The following is a 19305-nucleotide window of genomic DNA, read 5'->3' on the forward strand; positions in this document are numbered from 1 at the left end:
ATAGCAATCAATATATTATATAGTATCTGTGTATATGTTAGCAGTATACTAATTAGCTTTTGGTCAATTTTTTGTTACTTATTAGAATATTTTGTACTAGGAATAACTATTCAAGCTAGTAAACAGTTTTTTAAACACATTTTAATTTCCTAAATTATAGTTGGATGATTGCCTGGCCCTCTAGTTTGAGTTCTGATTCTGACTTTGTGATATTTTGTTGTACAACTTAAAGAACGTCTCCAGTATTTTGTAGTTTGGTGATTCCCCACCCCCTCCTTAAAATTGTATCATATACAGTGTTTGATAATAAGCATATTAGTGGTTTAGCTTTATTTGCTTTAGCTATTTATAAACTATCTTTTTGGCAATATATATAAAACTGAACTTTAGCTTTATAACCATTGAAATACCTTGATTTTTAAGTTTATAACTGCTAGTATTAAAAAGCTTTTTATATTTCTTCATGGAAACCATACTCTTTGTACTATGTATCCCTTCTGTGAAATCTTGAAAAAAAAAAAAATTATTTTGGATGCCCTTTGCCTTTATCTTTTGGACCTTAAAAACAACTTTAATTTGCCTGCTAGCACAGTGCCTGGCACTCAATAGATGTGTTAGGCATTCACTAAATATTTGGTGAATTAGTGATAGTTTACAAGATAAAAAAATTATAAAAATTCCAATTTTTTATTAAAAAATTATAAAAATTCAAATTCTAAACTGAGCACTTGCATAAAAGGATGTAATTTTTTTGATCAAAATTGCTGTGATTTCTGATACTACTTTTTTTCTTTAGTGTAGTAAAGGGGCAATAGACAGCCTAGTCCAGTATGACATATTAGAATCTTGGGTGGGGATGAAGAATTAACATACTATACCTGTAAATCCACCTCGTTGAGAATTATTTTGTCTAATAAGAGGTGTTTCTGATCAAAATGGTTTCATGGTAGCGTGTAGAGTGTAGATGTTGAAAAATGGTTGAGACGCACAGCTATAGTGGTACAGAATTGGACCCCTTAATTGTTCTAGTATAAGATTCTTGTGCCCTTCAAAAAACAAAATGAATTTTTAACCAACTTAGTTATTCACTTTTTTGGTTTTGGTGAGCCAAACATTATTTTAATAATAGCTTCTTTGAGATATAACTTACATACTATAAAATTCAGCCTCTTTTTAAAGTGTGTAATTCAGTGGTTTTAGTATATACACAAGATTGTGTAACCTTTATTAACCATTACCACTATCTAATTGCAGAACATTTTTATCACCCCAAAAAGAGACCCTATGCCCATTATCAGTCACTCCCTAGACCCTGGCAACCACTAATCTGCTCTTTGTCTCTACGGATTTGACACGTCATATAAACGGAATCACACATATGTGACCCTTTGTGACTGGCTTCTTAGACTTTGCTTTCAAGGTTCATCCATGTTGTGGTATGTTATCAGCACATCATTCCTTTTTGTTGCCAGATTATATTCTAGCTGTTCATTTTTATAGGTTGTGCCAACCATTTTGGAAAAATTCAAAGAGAAGAAGCCCCAAGTAGTGCAAGCCCTGCAGGAGGCAATCGATGCAATCTTCCTCACTGTAAGTTGACAGCATGAGCTTAGGCTCTCGTCTACGTGGTATTTTGTTAATGCAGTATTCTGGTTGTTCTTTGTAGTTGAGAAAAGCTCACTGACCATATTTTCTTTCTAAAGACCACTCTACAGAACATCAGTGAGGATGTTTTAGCAGTAATGGATAATAAAAATCCAACCATCAAGCAGCAGACGTCGCTTTTTATTGCAAGAAGCTTCCGCCACTGCACTGCTTCTACCCTGCCTAAGAGCTTGCTGAAGCCCTTTTGTGCAGCTCTACTTAAGGTATAGACTCTCTTTGAAAATGGGGGAATATTTTATATCTAGGAAAGATTTCTTTTCCCCTGCTAATTATGTATGGTGACTATTTGACTTTCGGACTGTATATGACAGTCCTTTGAGAAGCTTTGGAAACTGAATCCGAATTCTTGTATCGTTGTGTTCCTCTCCTTGAAGCACAAGTTCCACTAATTGCTAATCATTTTCTTACTTGGCCCATTTACTGGTATTCAGCTGGATCTGGCTAAGCACAGGCGTAGTTTGGAGTATTTGAAGATTATTTGAATGTGAGGCACTTTAGATGGAGGGTAGGAGGAAAAGGAAGCACTTACATGCTGAATAGATATCAGAGGTTCCCTTAAGCCAAAAAGAATTTGTAAAGAAAAACTGAAAACTGACAAAAGGAAAGCCTTACTTAGCTTCAATGAATCATAAAAGGCAAATTCTTTACCTAACAACCATTAGTCTGACTTAAAATCAGTAATGCCTAGAGTACCTTGTACTGAGATCATTTTCTTTACTTCCGGACTCTAGCACATCAGTGATTCTGCTTCTGAAGTCAGAGATGCTGCATTTGAAGCATTGGGTACAGCTTTGAAGGTGGTTGGTGAGAAAGCAGTAAACCCATTCTTAGTTGATGTAGACAAACTTAAGCTTGATAAGGTAAGTTAGTAATAGATTATAATGAAATTGGACAACAGTGCATTATGGCTTTATTTTCAGTTTTGTCTGTTCTATTTTATTAAGACAAAAATGCTGATACCAACTTGTGAAATTTATTTCATTGCCACTGGTGATTCAGACCTAGAGTTTGAAAACACAGCCTTTGAAGATTTAAATTTCATTCCAAGTTATAGTCATCATATTAGTAGAAATACCTTTCAAATTATGACATAAAAAATAAAGCTTTGTGACCATAACCTGTAAAGGTAAAAACAGTATTTTAAGATAAATTTTTTCTAATATCTGGAAAATTACCTTTCTAAATATGAATGTCTTCTATCAAATTGTGGTTATTGTAATTCTAATTTGTATAAAAATAAAAAGGTAAAGTCTGGATAATTTATCTTTGTGGAAAAGGAAACTTTTCTCTCTGAATTCTCGGTTTAAATGATCTATCACATAATAAGGTAGTGATTGTGTTTCAAAGTTGGGCTTGATGATGTTCATCTCAATTTCATTCTCCAGATCAAAGAATGTTCAGAAAAGGTAGAGCTGGTGCATGGTAAGAAAGCTGGACTGGCAGCTGAAAAGAAGGAATTCAAGCCTGTTCCTGGAAGGACTGCTTCTTCAGGGGCCGCGGGAGATAAGGACACAAAGGATGTTTCAGTACCCAAACCAGGACCCTTAAAAAAGGCCCCTGCTACTAAGGTTAATAGATGACTTGGAAAATATCATTTAAAAATTAGAATTTATATCAGCTAGTGTCTGAATCTCAGGTTAATGGTTGTCCTTCCAGCATGATTTCATTTGAGATATACACTCATTACCATATTCAAAATACAGCAGGACATCTGTTCATGAAGGCAGAGTATTTATTCCAACAATACATTAGGTTATTTGAGACATTAATAGAGATAAAAATGGTGATAGAAGTACGTGAGTGCATTTTAAGGGATCAGTAAGTATCATTAAATAATGAAATAAAATGTGGCAAGGCACTTAACAGAAATAACATCACCTTTGCCATTTTGCTGATAATGCTGCTGAGTTGCATCACTGAGCCTCCTACCAGTCCAGGTCTTGTTACCTTTGTACAGTGTAGAAGAGGCGGAAGTGCCCAGGGGCAAGTGTGGCACTCCTTTAAGTGAACACTTGTCTTGGGGACTCTCTTAAATTCTTAAAATGGGGCCTACTGTTTCCCCCACGAATGGTCTTCAGAAGGTCTGTCTGCCTTTGAAATGGTAAATTCTGGCCACTAAAAATATGCCTTTTGTTGTGGTTGGTTGGGTTATCCCTCATTTTTAAAAAAAGTTTTGATTGAGATATAGTTCACATACATTATATTAGTTTTTGTATAACACAATGATTTGATAGTTGTCTGTGTTGCGAAATAATCACCATAATAAGCCACCATACACAGTTACAGTGATCCCTCATTTCAGAAAAATTTTCAAAAAGTCTCTGACCCACAAAGGTTTAAGAAACACTCTTCTAAATCCTTGAGTGGTGTAATTGTTTTTTCAATTGCTTGTAGGCTGGCGGACCACCTAAGAAGGGGAAACCAAGTGCACCAGGAGGTGCAGGGAGCACTGGAAGCAAGAACAAGAAGGGATTGGAGATCAAAGAAATAGTGGAGCCTGAGCTCTCGGTCAGTATTATATAATGTGTCTCAGACTCATAAAACCGTGAAGTCAGTATCTCTGAGAAGACTGAAGTTCTTCCTTTCCTGAATTCTACAACATAGTTTGTGCATAATTTGTGCATCTTTGCAATTTCATACTTTTTAGCTTCTTAAAACTGCCTTAGACAAACTTTCCCTTTATTGTACAAAAATAGAAGCCTCAGATACTATAGCATACCTATAGGATGTTGTTGTATTTTTACATTCTTGCTATCTGTTTCCTTAAGCAGTTTTTAACTTTAATGTGTTTGTATCTTACAGATTGAAGTATGTGAAGAAAAAGCTTCAGCTGTCCTTCCTGCTACGTGTATACAACTTCTAGACAGCAGTAACTGGAAGGAAAGACTGGCCTGTATGGAAGAGTTCCAGAAGGTAGGCGCATAAGGATGAGTTGAGTGTGAAAGAAAATTACATTTTATAGAAGTGATGAAATTGAAAGTGGAACACTTGTCCTATTGCTGTGTTTTATAAGTTAACGTGTTTCAGGGTGTTACCTAAAAATGAAGTGGGGTTATTTTGTTTGTTTTGTAGCTGTGTAGTGTTTATCATTCAACATCTGCTTCCTATGGTTTCTATAATTTCATAACTTAGTACATACCCAAGAAAATTAGGTTTATTCTGAATTATAAGGTTTAGATGAATTTTAATATTATGGTATTTGTTTTTTAATACTAGTAGGCAAACACATCTCTCCACTTAAACTACCCCCTCATCCATTTCTGTTTCCCTCTTTGTCGTCATGATTCTTGGAGAACAGATGTTATCACGCGGTTTGAGAAGCTCCTCCCAAAGATCCGTGTTGGGAAGGAGCATGGTAGTTCACCCTGGCACGCACTCTGTGATTCTGATGAAGTGGGGTGTGGAGAAGCCAAAGGAACACTGGCACTGAGGCAGGAAACCTGGCTTCCAGTCCAGCATCTGCCACATGTGTTGAGACCTGAATTTGTGCATCTTTGAAATTTAATACTTAACCACTTCTAACCTACCTTACTTTTCTGTTTTTAGGAAAATCAATAAAGTCAAAATATTAAGCAGTTTCTGCCACACACTAGGGAAATGAAAACTATGTTACCATTACTTTCCTTGGAGCAAACTGTGAATTCCTAAAATGTGAAAAAAAAGTTTCAATGGTTTTACTATAACAACCATATACTAAACATCCAACTTAAGAAACAAAGCATTATAACAGAAACTATTTAAGGTCCCTCTTCATTTCCATTCCCATTTTGTTATATACTGTTCCTTGGAACTACTCACTACCCCTTAACTCTTATTCTCTCGTTTTACTTCAAGGCTGTTGAACTAATGGACCGAACAGAAATGCCATGCCAGGCATTAGTGAGGATGCTGGCCAAGAAACCTGGATGGAAAGAAACTAATTTTCAGGTATTTTTCAACTGGAGATTTAGTGTATTTTATTGAAGTAATTTCTGTTACATCTTTGTATGGAGTAATAGAGAGGTATAGTTTTGGTAATGATTTTTAGCTTTTTGTTTTTTAATCACTCAGAAATATATCATCTAGTTTTAAGTGAATAAATGTGTATTGTTTGTCTAGTTTCTATATATGCATTTTCTCCTCATTATTTAGGCCCAGAAGTCCTCCAATCTTTACATATTCAAAGTAGGGATACACAGTGAGATAGCTTTCTTATTTGGATAAAAAAATAAATGCAGGCTTTAAATTGCCAATGAAAAATTACCACAGTCTATTTAATTAACTGATAACAGAGATGAAATTCAGCAATACTGTTATTAGTCTAAAAAGTAAGTGTCGGGAAAAGTGATACAGGAAGGAAAACAGGAAAAGAGTTTCCTTCTCCCAGATATACATAGACCTTATGTAAAAAAAATTTTTTTTAATGTTCCAAGTCTGTACTTGGCATCCTACTAGTGTCTTTTTTGCTTCTCTTCTGCCACCTCTTGTTCTCTCCATGGGATCCTTAGCTCCCTCTTGCTGTGTCCCCTTAGCACTGTTCTGCAGTGCCCATCCGTTCTCCCCAGGTCCAGAAAATCTCTCTCTACCCAAGGCCCTCGAACTGCGCTCTTCCCCTCACACCACTTTTAAAACTCCTCCTATGCAGCTGCTCACATAGGTGAAGGAAGCACACCTGATTTCAGCTAATATCCTCCTGTGTGTTAGATCCATAACGAGGGGTAATTTTACATACTTCTTCCTTTATAACAACTTCATTGAGAGATAAAACTGACTATTTTAAAGTATACAGTGCAGCGCTTTTCAGTTTATTCACATAGTTCTGCAACTCCTACCACTATATAATTTTAGAATATTTTCATCACCCCAGAAAGAAACCCCATACCCATGAGTAGTCACTCTCTGTTCCTTCCCAAATCCCCAACCACCAGCCAGTCCCTGGCAACTATTAATCTACTTTCTGTCTCTGGATTACTTCTCCTGAACATTTCCTGTAAATGGAATGATATAAAATGTTGCCTTTTTTGTGTCTAGTTTTTACTTTGCATAATATTTTCACTGTTCATATTGTAGCATCTATCAACTCTACATTCTATTTTATTGCTAAATAATATTCCATTGTATGGATACACAGCAGTTTATTTACCCACTTATCCATTGATGTGCATTTTCATTGTTTCTACTTTTTGGCTGTCGTGAATGACGCTGCTGTGAACATTTGTGTGCGTCTTTATGTGAATATGTTTAAAATTCTCTTGGATATATATCTAGACATTGAATTGCTGGGTCATATGGTAACTCCATGTTTAACTTTTTTTAGGAATTGCCAAACTGTTTTCCAAAGTTGTTGCACCATTTTATATTCACACCAGCAATGCAAGAGAGCTCCAGTTTCTCTGCATCCTTACCAACATTTATTAATTAAATATTCAAACAGAACAAAGGGAAGTATTTATGGGCAAAGGGGTCTCAAGTCCAATATATCTGTCATCATTACATCAATATCTTTAAATTGTTTTCTAAGCTTCTCTTTCTTCCACTTAAAAATCTACAAATTCTTTAAGTCTCTCAGATTCTGTTGTGTGTGTGCACAGGAGGGTCACACTTTTTGGTGAGCAGCTCTGTGGGGAACTCTGAGTCATGCAGTTAGCGTAGTCATTCATTATGTGTTGAAAGATGTGCATTCAATACTGGATGTAAATAATTATTTACGAGAATATAGAAATTAAATTTTCAATTCATGAAATTTCCATGTGGTACCATTGCTAATATTTGAAAGCATTGAGTGATTTGGTTTTCTCTCTTACCTGTTACTTAGCTACTTTAATTGATAACAATTAAAGGATAAAAATTATTTCGCTTCTTTGTTTAAAATTCTGATTTTAGTTTGGTCATGTTCTCAGCTGTCCTTGACTATATTACATCTTCAGGCTGTTATAAAAAAGAAGTGCAGCCCTGACTGGTGTGGCTCAGTGGGTCAGGGTTGTCCCACAAACTGAGAGGTTTCAGGTTCAATTCTCAGTCAGGACACATGCCTGGTTTTCAGTCTAGGTCCCCAATTGGGGACGTGCAAGAGGTACTCTCCCCATAATGTTTCTCTCCCGCTCTCTCTCCCTCCCTTCCCCTCTCTCTAAAAATAAATAAAATCTTTTAAAAAAAAGTACATAAATAATTATCTTTGGCTTATTTATAACTTTATCATAACTTTATCCTTGTTCAGGTGATGCAGATGAAGCTTCATATAGTTGCTTTAATTGCCCAGAAGGGAAATTTTTCCAAAACTTCAGCTCAGATTGTCTTGGATGGCCTTGTAGACAAGATTGGAGATGTGAAATGTGGGAACAATGCAAAAGAAGCTATGACAGCAATAGCTGAAGCTTGTATGTTGCCATGGACAGCTGAACAGGTTGGTGACACAGCTGTCTTTCCCCAGGTTTTCCTAGTTTTTTTTCAAATTTTAATTTAAGGTTCCTAATTAAGCTTAGTTCTTGTCTTCTCAAGTAAAGCTATTGTTGATACTGTATTTTTATTTTACCATTAATAATATATTATTGCATGATAATTAAACTTTATCTTAGTCAAATATATTGTACTGAAGACCTGGCTGGTGTGGCTCAGTAGACTGAGCACCAGCCCTCGAACCAAAGAGTCACTGGTTTAATTCCCAGTCAGGGTACATGCCTGGGTTTACAATCCAGGTCCCCAGTGTGCGGTACACAAGAAGCCATACGTTGATGTTTTTCTTCCTCTCTTTCCCCATCCCTTCCCTTCTATCTAAAAGTAAATAAATAAATATTTTTTATAAAAAATATTCTATTAAAGATGAGAGTAATTTTATCTTAAGATACAATCCAGAGTGATCACTAATGAAAAGTTGTAAACAATCCAAAATACTTTAATACTACTGTCACTTACGTCATTTTCTTGTATAGGTTAAGTATTTTACTCCTAAAGTCATTCTTGTAGTTGCTTTAGCATCAGAAACACCATATTTCATCTGCTTCTGCCTTAATGTCAGCTGTATTTCTATGAGAAATATGAGAGAAAACACAGATCTGTGGTTTTGGTTTTTTTTTCTTCTGCTATAGGTTATGTCAATGGCTTTTTCCCAGAAGAATCCCAAAAATCAATCAGAAACTCTGAATTGGCTATCAAATGCAATAAAAGAATTTGGTTTTTCTGGGTAAGTCAGAAAAAAAATCCAATACAAAATAATTGTTTTGCCAATCTCTGACTGGTGATTATATTTGTTTTAGCTATCTCTGCTTAATTCTGAGAAACCAGAGTTTATATAAAACAAAATTACACTTGTTTCTCAGATGTCTATACAGATACTCTTTGACTTATGATGGGGTTACATTCCAGTAAATCCACTGAAAATATTGTAAGTCGAAAATGCATTTAATGCACCTAACCCACTGAACATCATAGCTTCACATTCACTATGTTACGCATCCTCAGAGCACTTACATTAGCCTATAGTGGGGCAAAGTCATCTGAAGTGTTGACTATCTCATGGATATAGTATGGGTATCTCCACACCATTGTAAAGTCAAAAAATCCTAAGTTAAACCATCGTCAATCGGGGACTGCCTGTGTTGGCTTGTGCGCCTGCATTCTGATATTCACTAACATTCCCTAAGTTATTTTTCCTTGAGTGTTAATAACTGTCCCACGGAAAAGCCACTTCCAAGGACTGTTAATCAAATACATTTGCAAATTACCTCATATAATCATATGTGTTTAGAGACATCTAGTGCACATTGGTGAAATAAAGACTCAGAAGTCATTCAGTAGAGAAGCTTATTTAACTTGATGTTTTCCCAAACTTATTTGCATATTGAATATATTTGTTTATTTCATTTAAAAAAATTTTATAGAGCTTACTTTACACTGGGCATTTTCTAAATAATTTATTTGATTCAATCATCATAAAAGCCATGTGAGGTTGTTATCTCTTTTATATATATATTTTGTTGTTTCCTCTTTTATAAATAAGAAAACTAGGGCACAGAAAGCTTAAGGAATCTGTCTAAGTCACAGCTAGGAAATGACAAAACCAAGATTTAAACATAGGCAGCCTAGTTCCAAGAAAGAATATTATAATTGCTGTATTATATTGCCTTTTTCTGTATCATGTTGCTTTTTACAACATGCCTCTTAATACCTTGCAAAACAGTTCTGAATTCTACCAAGCGAAGAAATACTGCTTTAGAAATTACCATTCAAGTGTCATTCAAGCAAAGAAATGGCATGTCAGTATCTGTGGTGCCCTCCCATTGTTGAGGGTATTGTTATAACTTCTTAATTGTATAGGTTTTGGTGTAAAACTGATCTCGAGGCGTGGCATAAAAGCCAGATGAATATTTTTCTCTTTTTATTCTATTCGTCCATGCTCTTTTATTTATTCACTTATTCAGCGACTACAGATATTTGCCTATGATATTCCAGGCATTTGTTACAGGCCCTAAAAATACATCATGGACAAGTTAAAATTCCTGTTTTCATAGCATTTATATTTGAGTAGGGGAAGATGACAAGCGAAAAAATATATGAGGAGGTCTAAGAACAATAGAACTTTAAAAAGCAGGTGAAAGGGTTAGGTGATATCACCTCAGTGTCATTGGGATGGGGTTCTTTTCTATAAGGTAGATCAAGAGTCCTTCCTGAAACAATGATATTTGAGCAGAGACCTTCAGACATGAGTTAGCTGAGACAGCCTGGGAGAAGAACATTCTGTAGACCAAGGGACAGCAAGTGCAAAAGCCCGGTGATAGGAGCACATGTGACATACTTCAAAGTAGGAAGGAGTGATTGTTCTTCAGCTTGTAGCTGGAGTGGAATAAGTGAGCTGGTGGGGAGTGGTAGGAAGTAGAATTGGAGAAAAATAAGAAAACCAGGTAATACAGCACCTCGTAGTTTGTTTTGCTTTTATTTTTGTTTTTTATGCAGCAGAAATCTGGTTGGAAGCCCCTGCTTAGATAAGCAAGAGTGGCCCTGGGCTGCGGAAGAGCTATGAAGTAAAATTTCAGATAGGAGAGCAGTGGTTTAGAAGGTGGCCCACACAGGGTCATATCCCTAATCTGTCACTTTCCAGCTGTGTCGCCTTGGGCAAGGGACTGCTTCTCTTTTGACCCAATTTACCTTTCTGTAAAATGCCAGAATGGCACCTCATAGAGCTGTTGTGAAAAATACGTAAAATGCTGAGAACTGGACCTGGCATGGTTATTGATACAGGCACTAAGAATGTTGGTCTCGTTTGAAAGTGGAGGTGGAGGGAAGGACTAGAAACTGATATTGGAGGTTCAAAGATTTGGGCAGAAGACTAACGGGATTGTTCTGTCTATAGTTGAAACAGCTAGTGAGGATCAAGGGCAGAAGCAGGGAGGCTATTTAGTAAGCTATTGGAATAATCCTGTCAAGAAATTACACTGGCTTGGATGTTCTTTGTGGAGGTGGAAGTGTTTTAAAAGTAGAACTGGATGAGGACAGTGGGCATAAGAGAGAGGAGTCAGGATGACTCTGGAGTTGAGGGTGGCCTGAGCAACGGGAAGAATGATGTGGCTCTTCACTGAGGCAGGGAAGCTTGTGGGAAGAACAGGTTTGGGGGTTGGGGTGTGGAGTTTGGTGTTTGGTGACAGATGTAGGTTGACATGTAGACATACAAATGGAAATGTCACAAAGGCAGTTGTCTATCAGAATCTGGAGTTCATAGGAGAGAAGTCAACATTGGATTTTGGAGTGATTAGCATATGGATAGTATTTTAAGCTCACTTCAAATGAGTGTAGAAATTAAACAGGTGAGATTCTGGGACACATACAAAGGAAGCTAATTGTAGAGTCTGGCTTTATAAAACTCTGTTGAAAAAGTCTGGCTTTATCAAACTTTTGTTTGTTTTTAACTCTAAATGTTATTTCTCCTAGACTGAATGTGAAAGCTTTCATTAGCAATGTGAAGACAGCTCTTGCTGCAACAAACCCAGTGAGTATATACCAGCATGTATAGGGACTGTACGGCCGTCTTTGTGGTTCTGCTCTGACTTGGAAAATTCCCTTTGTTCTGCCAGGCTGTGAGGACTTCTGCTATCACCCTGCTTGGTGTAATGTATCTGTACGTTGGTCCCTCTTTGCGAATGTTCTTTGAAGATGAAAAGCCTGCCCTCCTGTCCCAGATAGATGCAGAATTTGAGAAGGTAAAGATTTTACAAATGATACAATCTATTGGTGGACTTGAGAAAGCTCATATTAGTTAAGTTTAAACTTTTAACCTTTTGGAATGAACAGTATGTATTTGCTTTTATATGTATAAAGTATCCATGAGAAGAGTTCCTAAGAAATTGATGACCTTTTTTTTTTAAAGATAGAGGGGAAGGAAGGGAGAAAGAGGGGGAGAGAAACATCATTGTGTGGTTGCCTCTCACATGCCCCCTACTGGGGACCTAGCCCACAATCCAGGCGTGTACCCTGACTGGGAATCAAACCAGAGACCCTTTGGTTCACAGGCCGGCGCTCAATCCACTGAGCCACAGCAGCCAGGGCAGAATTTGATGATTTCGACTGTCTTAAGAGGAAGAGAACAGGGTAGCTATGGTATAGGATGGGAGACTTTCCCCTTTATATCCTTTGTGCCTTTGGAATTTCAAATATTGGGTTGGCCAAAAAGTCCATTAACGTTTCTTCTGTACGATGGCTCTATGAGGGCTTAGTTTTCTTTAGCTTCATTCGAAACAATTTTATTAAATTGTATTGTGACAGCTGTCATATCACAATGCATTTAAAAAAACTTACAAAATTGGTGAATTTTTGTGCAGCCCTTTTAATATGGAAGATGGAAGAAAATGCAACATTTTTAGTATATTATGCTTTATTATTTCAAGAAAGGTAAAAATGCAACTGAAACTCAAAGAAAAGATTTTTGCAGTGCATAGGGAAGGTGCTGTGACTGATCAAACATGTCCAAGGTTGTTTGTGAAGCTTCTTGGTACTATTGACATTTTGGCCGAATAATTCTTTGCTGTGGGGCTGTTTAATGCATTGGAAGATAGTTAGAAGCACCCTTGGCCTCTACTCACTAGAAGCCAATAGTGGGAAAAGGCTGACATACTCAAAATATCCAAATCAATAAAGTTATTGATGAAAATGAAAAATGTGTCCTTTGTTTTACTGAAAAAACTAACAGACTCTTTGGCCAACCCAGTATTTTGAATGTATGACCTATTCAAAAAGTGCATTAAATATAACAGTAAAAAAGATTTTTAAGTAAAAAATATTGTTCCTCCTTGAATAAACTTTCCAGTGGAAATTGCTGTGGTTTGACAGTCTTGCTCTATATTGTCTTGGGCATACATCAAAAGACAGTTTCATGATTGAGAAGTCAGACTTTAATAGGTTTTATAAAAATATCCTTGGCCATGTAGTGTCAAAATTGGAACCTAAATAGGAATTAAGACGTGTGCTGTGTAAATATTAAGTATTATGAAGGATTATGAAATTTGACACAGGCGCCATTCTCTAGCTTGTTTGTTCTCACATCCTTCATCAAGTTCACTAGCCTCACCGATTTGCTTGTTTGGGTGTAGATGCAAGGACAGAGCCCACCCGCTCCAACCAGAGGGATTTCCAAACACAGCACAAGTGGTACAGAGGAAGGAGAAGATGGAGACGAACCAGACGATGGGGGCAATGATGTCGTGGACCTTTTGCCAAGGACAGAAATAAGGTAGGTTTGTTGGAAACGGTTTATTTGATTAATTATACTGAATTTTTAATCTGGTGCCTTCTTTTTCTCAGTCAGGAGTACTTTGATATCATTAATTTTTAGGAGTCTGAAATAAGGTGTCTTCCGTTTTTTCAGTGACAAAATCACCTCAGAGTTGATTTCTAAGATTGGTGACAAAAATTGGAAGATCAGGAAAGAAGGCCTAGATGAAGTGGCAGGTATTATCAATGAAGCAAAATTTATCCAACCAAACATAGGTGAACTTCCAACTGCCTTAAAGGGTCGACTCAATGATTCGAATAAAATCTTGGTACGTAGAGCTCATGCCCGTCCTTTTTCTTCCCCCCTTCCCCTTTCAGGAGGTTCCTTTTCTTTTTTTTTTTCTTTTTTAAGATTTTCTTTCTTTATTTTTAGAGAGTGGGGAAGAGAGGGAGGAAGAGGGAAAGAAACATCAATGCACGAGAGGAACAAAAATCAGTTGCCTCTACATGCCCCCAACCAGGGACCTGGCCCACAGCCCAGGCCTGTCCCTGACTAGGATTTGAACTGGGGACCTTTCAGTTTGTGGGACAGTGCCAACCTACTGAGCCACACCAGTCAGGGCCAGGAGGTTCCCTTTCAAGGAAACTGCCACCAGCAGAAAAATGAGTGGTCGTTTTATTTGCTTTGAACTAAAAATAGCTTTCTTTAATTTCTTAGATGTGCCACAAGATATGCTAGTAGATAGCAAGTTTATTAGTCAAATTTTTATGCAGCTCAGATTTGATTTTTGTAGGACCCTAATGTTCAATATCTTTATATAAAACTGCTTGTAATATACACAAACATGCTTAATTTCTAATTTTTAAATTTGGATTTTTATGTCAGAATTTTCTTAAATTATGCTTTACCTTACTTTAAAATTATAAAACAGTATAATTGGTGTTCTAAAATTCTAATACTCTGATTTTATGAACTAGTGATAAAAGCAGAGGCTACTGCCTAAAAATTACTCACAAGCTAATTAGAGTAGCAGCATAAAAAGCTGACTTTCCTTGTCTCTTAACTACGCCAGACTTCTTACTGCAATGACTATGTAGAGCAGACTTGCAAAACTTTATGCACAGCTTGTTCATGATTTGAACATGAAGTGCTGGCTCTTTCCACTCAGGTGCAGCAGACGTTGACTATCCTCCAGCAGCTGGCAGTAGCCATGGGCCCAAACATCAAGCAACACGTGAAGAACTTAGGCATCCCTATCATCACAGTCCTTGGAGACAGCAAGGTAACCTGCCTCTTCACTACCCTCCAGTTTGGAATAAGCCAGCCACGCTCTGAAGCTAAGAATAATTCTCTTTTCTTACATGTAAGGAAACACGTAAACAGTTTGTAAACTTTGAAGGAATATTAGGAAGAAATAGTAAACATTTTTACTTCCCAGGCAGGATTAACATGACCAGCTACATCACTTACTAGCTTATGACCCTTAGATAAATTATTTATCTTTTGATGTCCATTATCTTTTTAATTTTATCATTACAGAATTAGATGAATCTCTGCATAAGGTACCTGTACCTGTTTTACATAGTACGCACTCAAAAAACAGTTCCTATTATGATTATGACATCATTGTTAAAAAGTATTGCTGTAAAGAGTGAATAAAAATATGAATTTTTGGATTGTGTCCTTTCTTCCCTGAACTACTAGAGGAGGATCCTCTAGTACTTGAGTAAGATAATTAGTCTCGTGTAGTGTTATAAGACTCTTATGTTTTAGCCCTAGGTGAGCATTTGAACGATTATTTTTGTGTAATACATTTAATGTAAGGAATTGGGCTATTTTAATATTTTTCATGTCAATAAGTCCCCATTCTATGAATACAAGTTAATATAAAAACATAAATGTTACCGTTGTTACTAATTTCAGTATAGCCATTATGTGTTCTGTAATATGTAGAATTACCATATTTTTCGGACCATAAGATGCACCTAGGTTTTAGAGAAGGAAAATAGGAAAAAAATTTTTGAAGCAAAAAATGTGGTAAAACATTTAATAACATAAATAACATAATATTTCACCAATGTAAATGTAAGGTACATTCGGACTATAAGATGCACCCCCATTTTCCTCCCAAATTTGGGATTGCGTCTTATAGTCCGAAAAATACGGTGCTGCCTGGACATGAGAGCCCCCAAAGGTTCAGGAAACAAAACCTGAGGGTTTATTCCCTGTACATATTTTATGCCCAGGTCACTGTTTTGCCTAGTTAACCGACTACTGACAATTTGGAGTTTTATGTTTCTAGTGTAATTTAGAGGGGCGGTTTATTTTTATCCTCACTCGAGGATATGTTTATTGACTGTAGAGAGAGAGAGAGAAAAACATCCATCAGCTGCCCCTCATATGCACCCTGACTGGGGATCAAACCGAACTTGTAACCCTTTTGGTGTATGGGACTACGCTCCAAGCAACTGAGCCACCAGCCAGGGCTAATTTGGAGTTTTAGTACAACCACAGAACTAGATTATGTTTCAAAGAAGATGGTACCAAGTATATTCGTGTGGACCTTAGAGAAAACTCCATGTTCACTCCCTACCTACAGACCATAGTTAATGTTATCTTTACCGGTTCTCTCCATTCAGAACAATGTTCGAGCTGCTGCCCTAGCGACTGTGAATGCTTGGGCTGAACAGACTGGCATGAAGGAATGGCTGGAGGGGGAAGATCTTTCTGAAGAGCTCAAAAAGGAAAATCCTTTCCTGCGGCAAGAGGTTAGTACTACAAAGATCATGTGCCTTGCTCATGTCTTTTACCTTCTTAGAGGCTTGGACCTACCTAATAAATATACATACATGGACAGAGTGTGTTTCATCATAAAACAATTAATAAAATGAAACCATATTTCTGGAGCTTTTGTATTCTTGTGCTTTTTTTTAACAATAAAATTTTTTCAAGGACTAGCCTTTTTGTGAAATTTTCTCTTTTCTGGAACTCTTAAATAGTAAAATAAGAGGTTTTAATCAGAACATGAAAATAGAGTTAAAATTCATAAATTCATAATGTAATCCATCATACCAACAGACTAAATACTAAGAAAAATCATAAAATCTTATCAGTTGACACAGAAAAGGAATTTGAGGAAATCCAACACCTATTCATGATTAAAAAACAACAACTCGCATCAAGTTAGTAATAGAAGAGGAGAGTCACCTCTACTTGATGGAGAGCATTTACACAAACCTCCCTATACAATACCGTACGTACTTACTGCTGAGAGCCTGGGTGCTCTCCCCCTCAGGTCAGGAACAAGACGAGAATATCCACTCTCATCACTGCTATTTATTTAGCCTACTACTGGAAGTTCCAGTCCCCGCAACAAAGCGAGAAAAACAAATGAAAATCATACACATTGGATAAAGAATAAATAAAATTATCTATAATTGCAGATGACAACTGTCTACATAGAAAGTCCAAAGGAATCTGTACACAAACTCCTAGAAACTGATAATTACATTATTACATTCAGTAAGATTGCAGGGTACAAAATCAACACGCAAAAATCAGTCACACTTCTTTACAATACAATGAGCATGTGGAGACTGAAATTAAAAACAATCCCTCCAAAGAAAATGATATCTTTTAAATACACAGATGTAATAAATGCAGAGCATGTATCTGACAATTATAGAATGCTGATGAAAGAATTCAAGGATAGCCTTTCAACACTTGGTTCTGGAGCAATTGGCATTTATAGACCAAACAATAAATCTCAACCTAAACTTCATATCTTATACAAAAATTAACTCAAAATGGATCATGAACTTAAATGTTGAACTTAAAACTACAGAACTTTTTAAGATAATATAGGAGAAAACCTTCAGGAAATAGAAACTCTTAAAGAATTTTTAGAATTGACACCAAAACCACAACCCATCAAAGAAAAATTGGTTAATTGGACCTCATCAAAATCAGTAACTTTTCCCTATAAAAGTCTGTGTGAAGAAGATGAAAAGACAAGGCTACAGAGTGAGAGAAAATATTTGCAATCTATATCTGGTAAAGGACTGTAGTCTGAATGTGTGAAGAACTCTAAAAACTCAACAGTAGAAAAAAATCTAATTAGAAAATGGGCAAAAGACCTGAACAGACATTTCACTGAGGAGGATGCGGATGGCAAATAAGCCATGAATGATGTTCAACACTATTAACTGTCAGGGAAATGCAAATTAAAACTACAATAAGATATCACTACTCACCTATTAAAATTACTAAAATACAAAATAAAGTCCACACCAAATGCTGGCAAGGATGTAGAGAAAAGTGAACACTGCTGGTGGAAATGTAAAAGGGTACTACCACTCTGGAAAACAGTTTGGCAGTTTCTTAAAAAACTAACAGGTTTATTCTATAACCCAATAATTGTGATCTTGTGATCTCGTTATCTTGGACATTGATTCCAGGGAAATAAAAGTTTATGTTTATACAAAAACTTACACACAAATGTTTATAGAGCTTTATTAATAATAGCCAAAAAGCTCATAACATGCCCTGACTGCTGTGGCTCAGTGGATTGCTGGCCTGCGAGCTGAAAGGTCACCCATTCGATTCCCAGGCAGAGCATATGCCTGGATTTCAGGCTAGGTCCCCAGTTGGGGGTGTGTGAGAGGCCAATTGATGTATCTCTCACATATTGATGTTTCTCTCCCTCTCTTTTTTCCCTCCCTCTCTCTCTAAAAGTAAATAGATAAAATCTTTAAAAGACAAAAAGATTATAATAGCCAGATATCCTTCAACAGTAAATGGTTAAACTGTTCTATAGTGGGAAGTATAATACTATTTAGCAATAAAAGGGACAAATTATTGATACAATAATTTAAATAAATCTCCAAGGAATTATACTGAATAATAGAAACCAATTCCAAGCAGTTATATAATGTATGATTCCATTTATATAAAACATTTGAAATGACAAAATTAATGGTTACCTGGGGGTGGGGGTGGGGGAGGGAGAGGAAGGAAAAGGATGTGGTTGTAAAAGGGTCAACACGAGGGATGCTTTCGATGGAGCTGTTCAACCTGTTGACTGTGCTGGCAGGTGGACTAACATACATGTGATGAAATTGTATAAAGCAGGGGTGTCAAACTCATTTCACTGGCGGCCACATCAGCCTCGAGGTTGCCTTCAAAGGGCCAAATGTAATTTTAGGACTGTATAAATGTAACTACTCCTTAACTGTTAAGCTAGAGCTCAGCGCTGCTGCTGGGTAGAAACAGGATGCCAGGCCTGGATAAAACAAGGAGGGCCAGATTCAGCCCCACAGGCCCTGTGTTTGCCACCTGTGGTATAAACTATACACACATACACAGATGAGAACAACTAAAACTGGGGCAATCTGAATAAGATCAGTGGCTTTTGTCACTGTCGAGATCCTGGTTGTGATAAAGTGTTTACCTAACAGGAGCTGAGTATAGGGTGCATGGGATCTCTCTGTTACTTCTTGTAATTGTATGTGAATCTGTAATCATCTCAATAAAACTTTGAATTAAAAATAAGTATAGATAGGAATTATTTTAGAGTTAGAAAAACTTGATGTAAGCATAAAACCAGAAGCCCTGATAGAACTTCTCATCTTATGATCAAATAAATGTTTTGTGTTTTCTTTGGCTGAATAGTTCCTAGAATTAAAAAAAAAAAAAAAGATAAGTGAAAGTTTTTCATCTTTAAAATGTATTAAGAACTATGAAAGCTTTATAATTTAATGCCCAAGTATGGTCCAAAGAATTGTGTCCTTGTCTTAAAGAAGATTGCCATCTTTGCATGTATTATTTAAATATAGCGTAGTTCTTAATGAAAATTACTGATTTCATACTGGAAAATTGTAGTGTGAGAACTAGTTCTGTGTTTGGTACTAATGGAACCCTTAAGCCTGAGGTCATTACACCAGTTTTCCACTGGAAGTATAACC

General features: G+C 36.5%; 1 protein-coding gene across 6 annotated transcripts in view; it reads left to right on the top strand.

The window, feature by feature from the left end:
- The window catches only part of CKAP5 (cytoskeleton associated protein 5), an 83814-nt gene that overhangs the window by 41276 nt on the left and 23233 nt on the right, over window positions 1-19305 (top strand). For all 6 annotated transcript variants that reach the window (XM_024558804.3, XM_045194026.2, XM_024558802.3 and 3 more), the window contains exons 10-24: window positions 1501-1590; window positions 1704-1868; window positions 2397-2525; window positions 3051-3233; window positions 4060-4173; window positions 4468-4578; window positions 5500-5592; window positions 7862-8047; window positions 8730-8824; window positions 11566-11623; window positions 11709-11834; window positions 13221-13360; window positions 13496-13670; window positions 14511-14624; window positions 15982-16110. In XM_024558804.3, the coding sequence (XP_024414572.1) occupies window positions 1501-1590; window positions 1704-1868; window positions 2397-2525; window positions 3051-3233; window positions 4060-4173; window positions 4468-4578; window positions 5500-5592; window positions 7862-8047; window positions 8730-8824; window positions 11566-11623; window positions 11709-11834; window positions 13221-13360; window positions 13496-13670; window positions 14511-14624; window positions 15982-16110 (1908 nt within the window). The remainder of the gene's footprint in view (window positions 1-1500; window positions 1591-1703; window positions 1869-2396; window positions 2526-3050; window positions 3234-4059; window positions 4174-4467; window positions 4579-5499; window positions 5593-7861; window positions 8048-8729; window positions 8825-11565; window positions 11624-11708; window positions 11835-13220; window positions 13361-13495; window positions 13671-14510; window positions 14625-15981; window positions 16111-19305) is intronic.

This window comes from Desmodus rotundus, chromosome 5 (genome assembly GCF_022682495.2).
Source record: "Desmodus rotundus isolate HL8 chromosome 5, HLdesRot8A.1, whole genome shotgun sequence".
Classification (NCBI taxonomy): domain Eukaryota; kingdom Metazoa; phylum Chordata; class Mammalia; order Chiroptera; family Phyllostomidae; genus Desmodus; species Desmodus rotundus.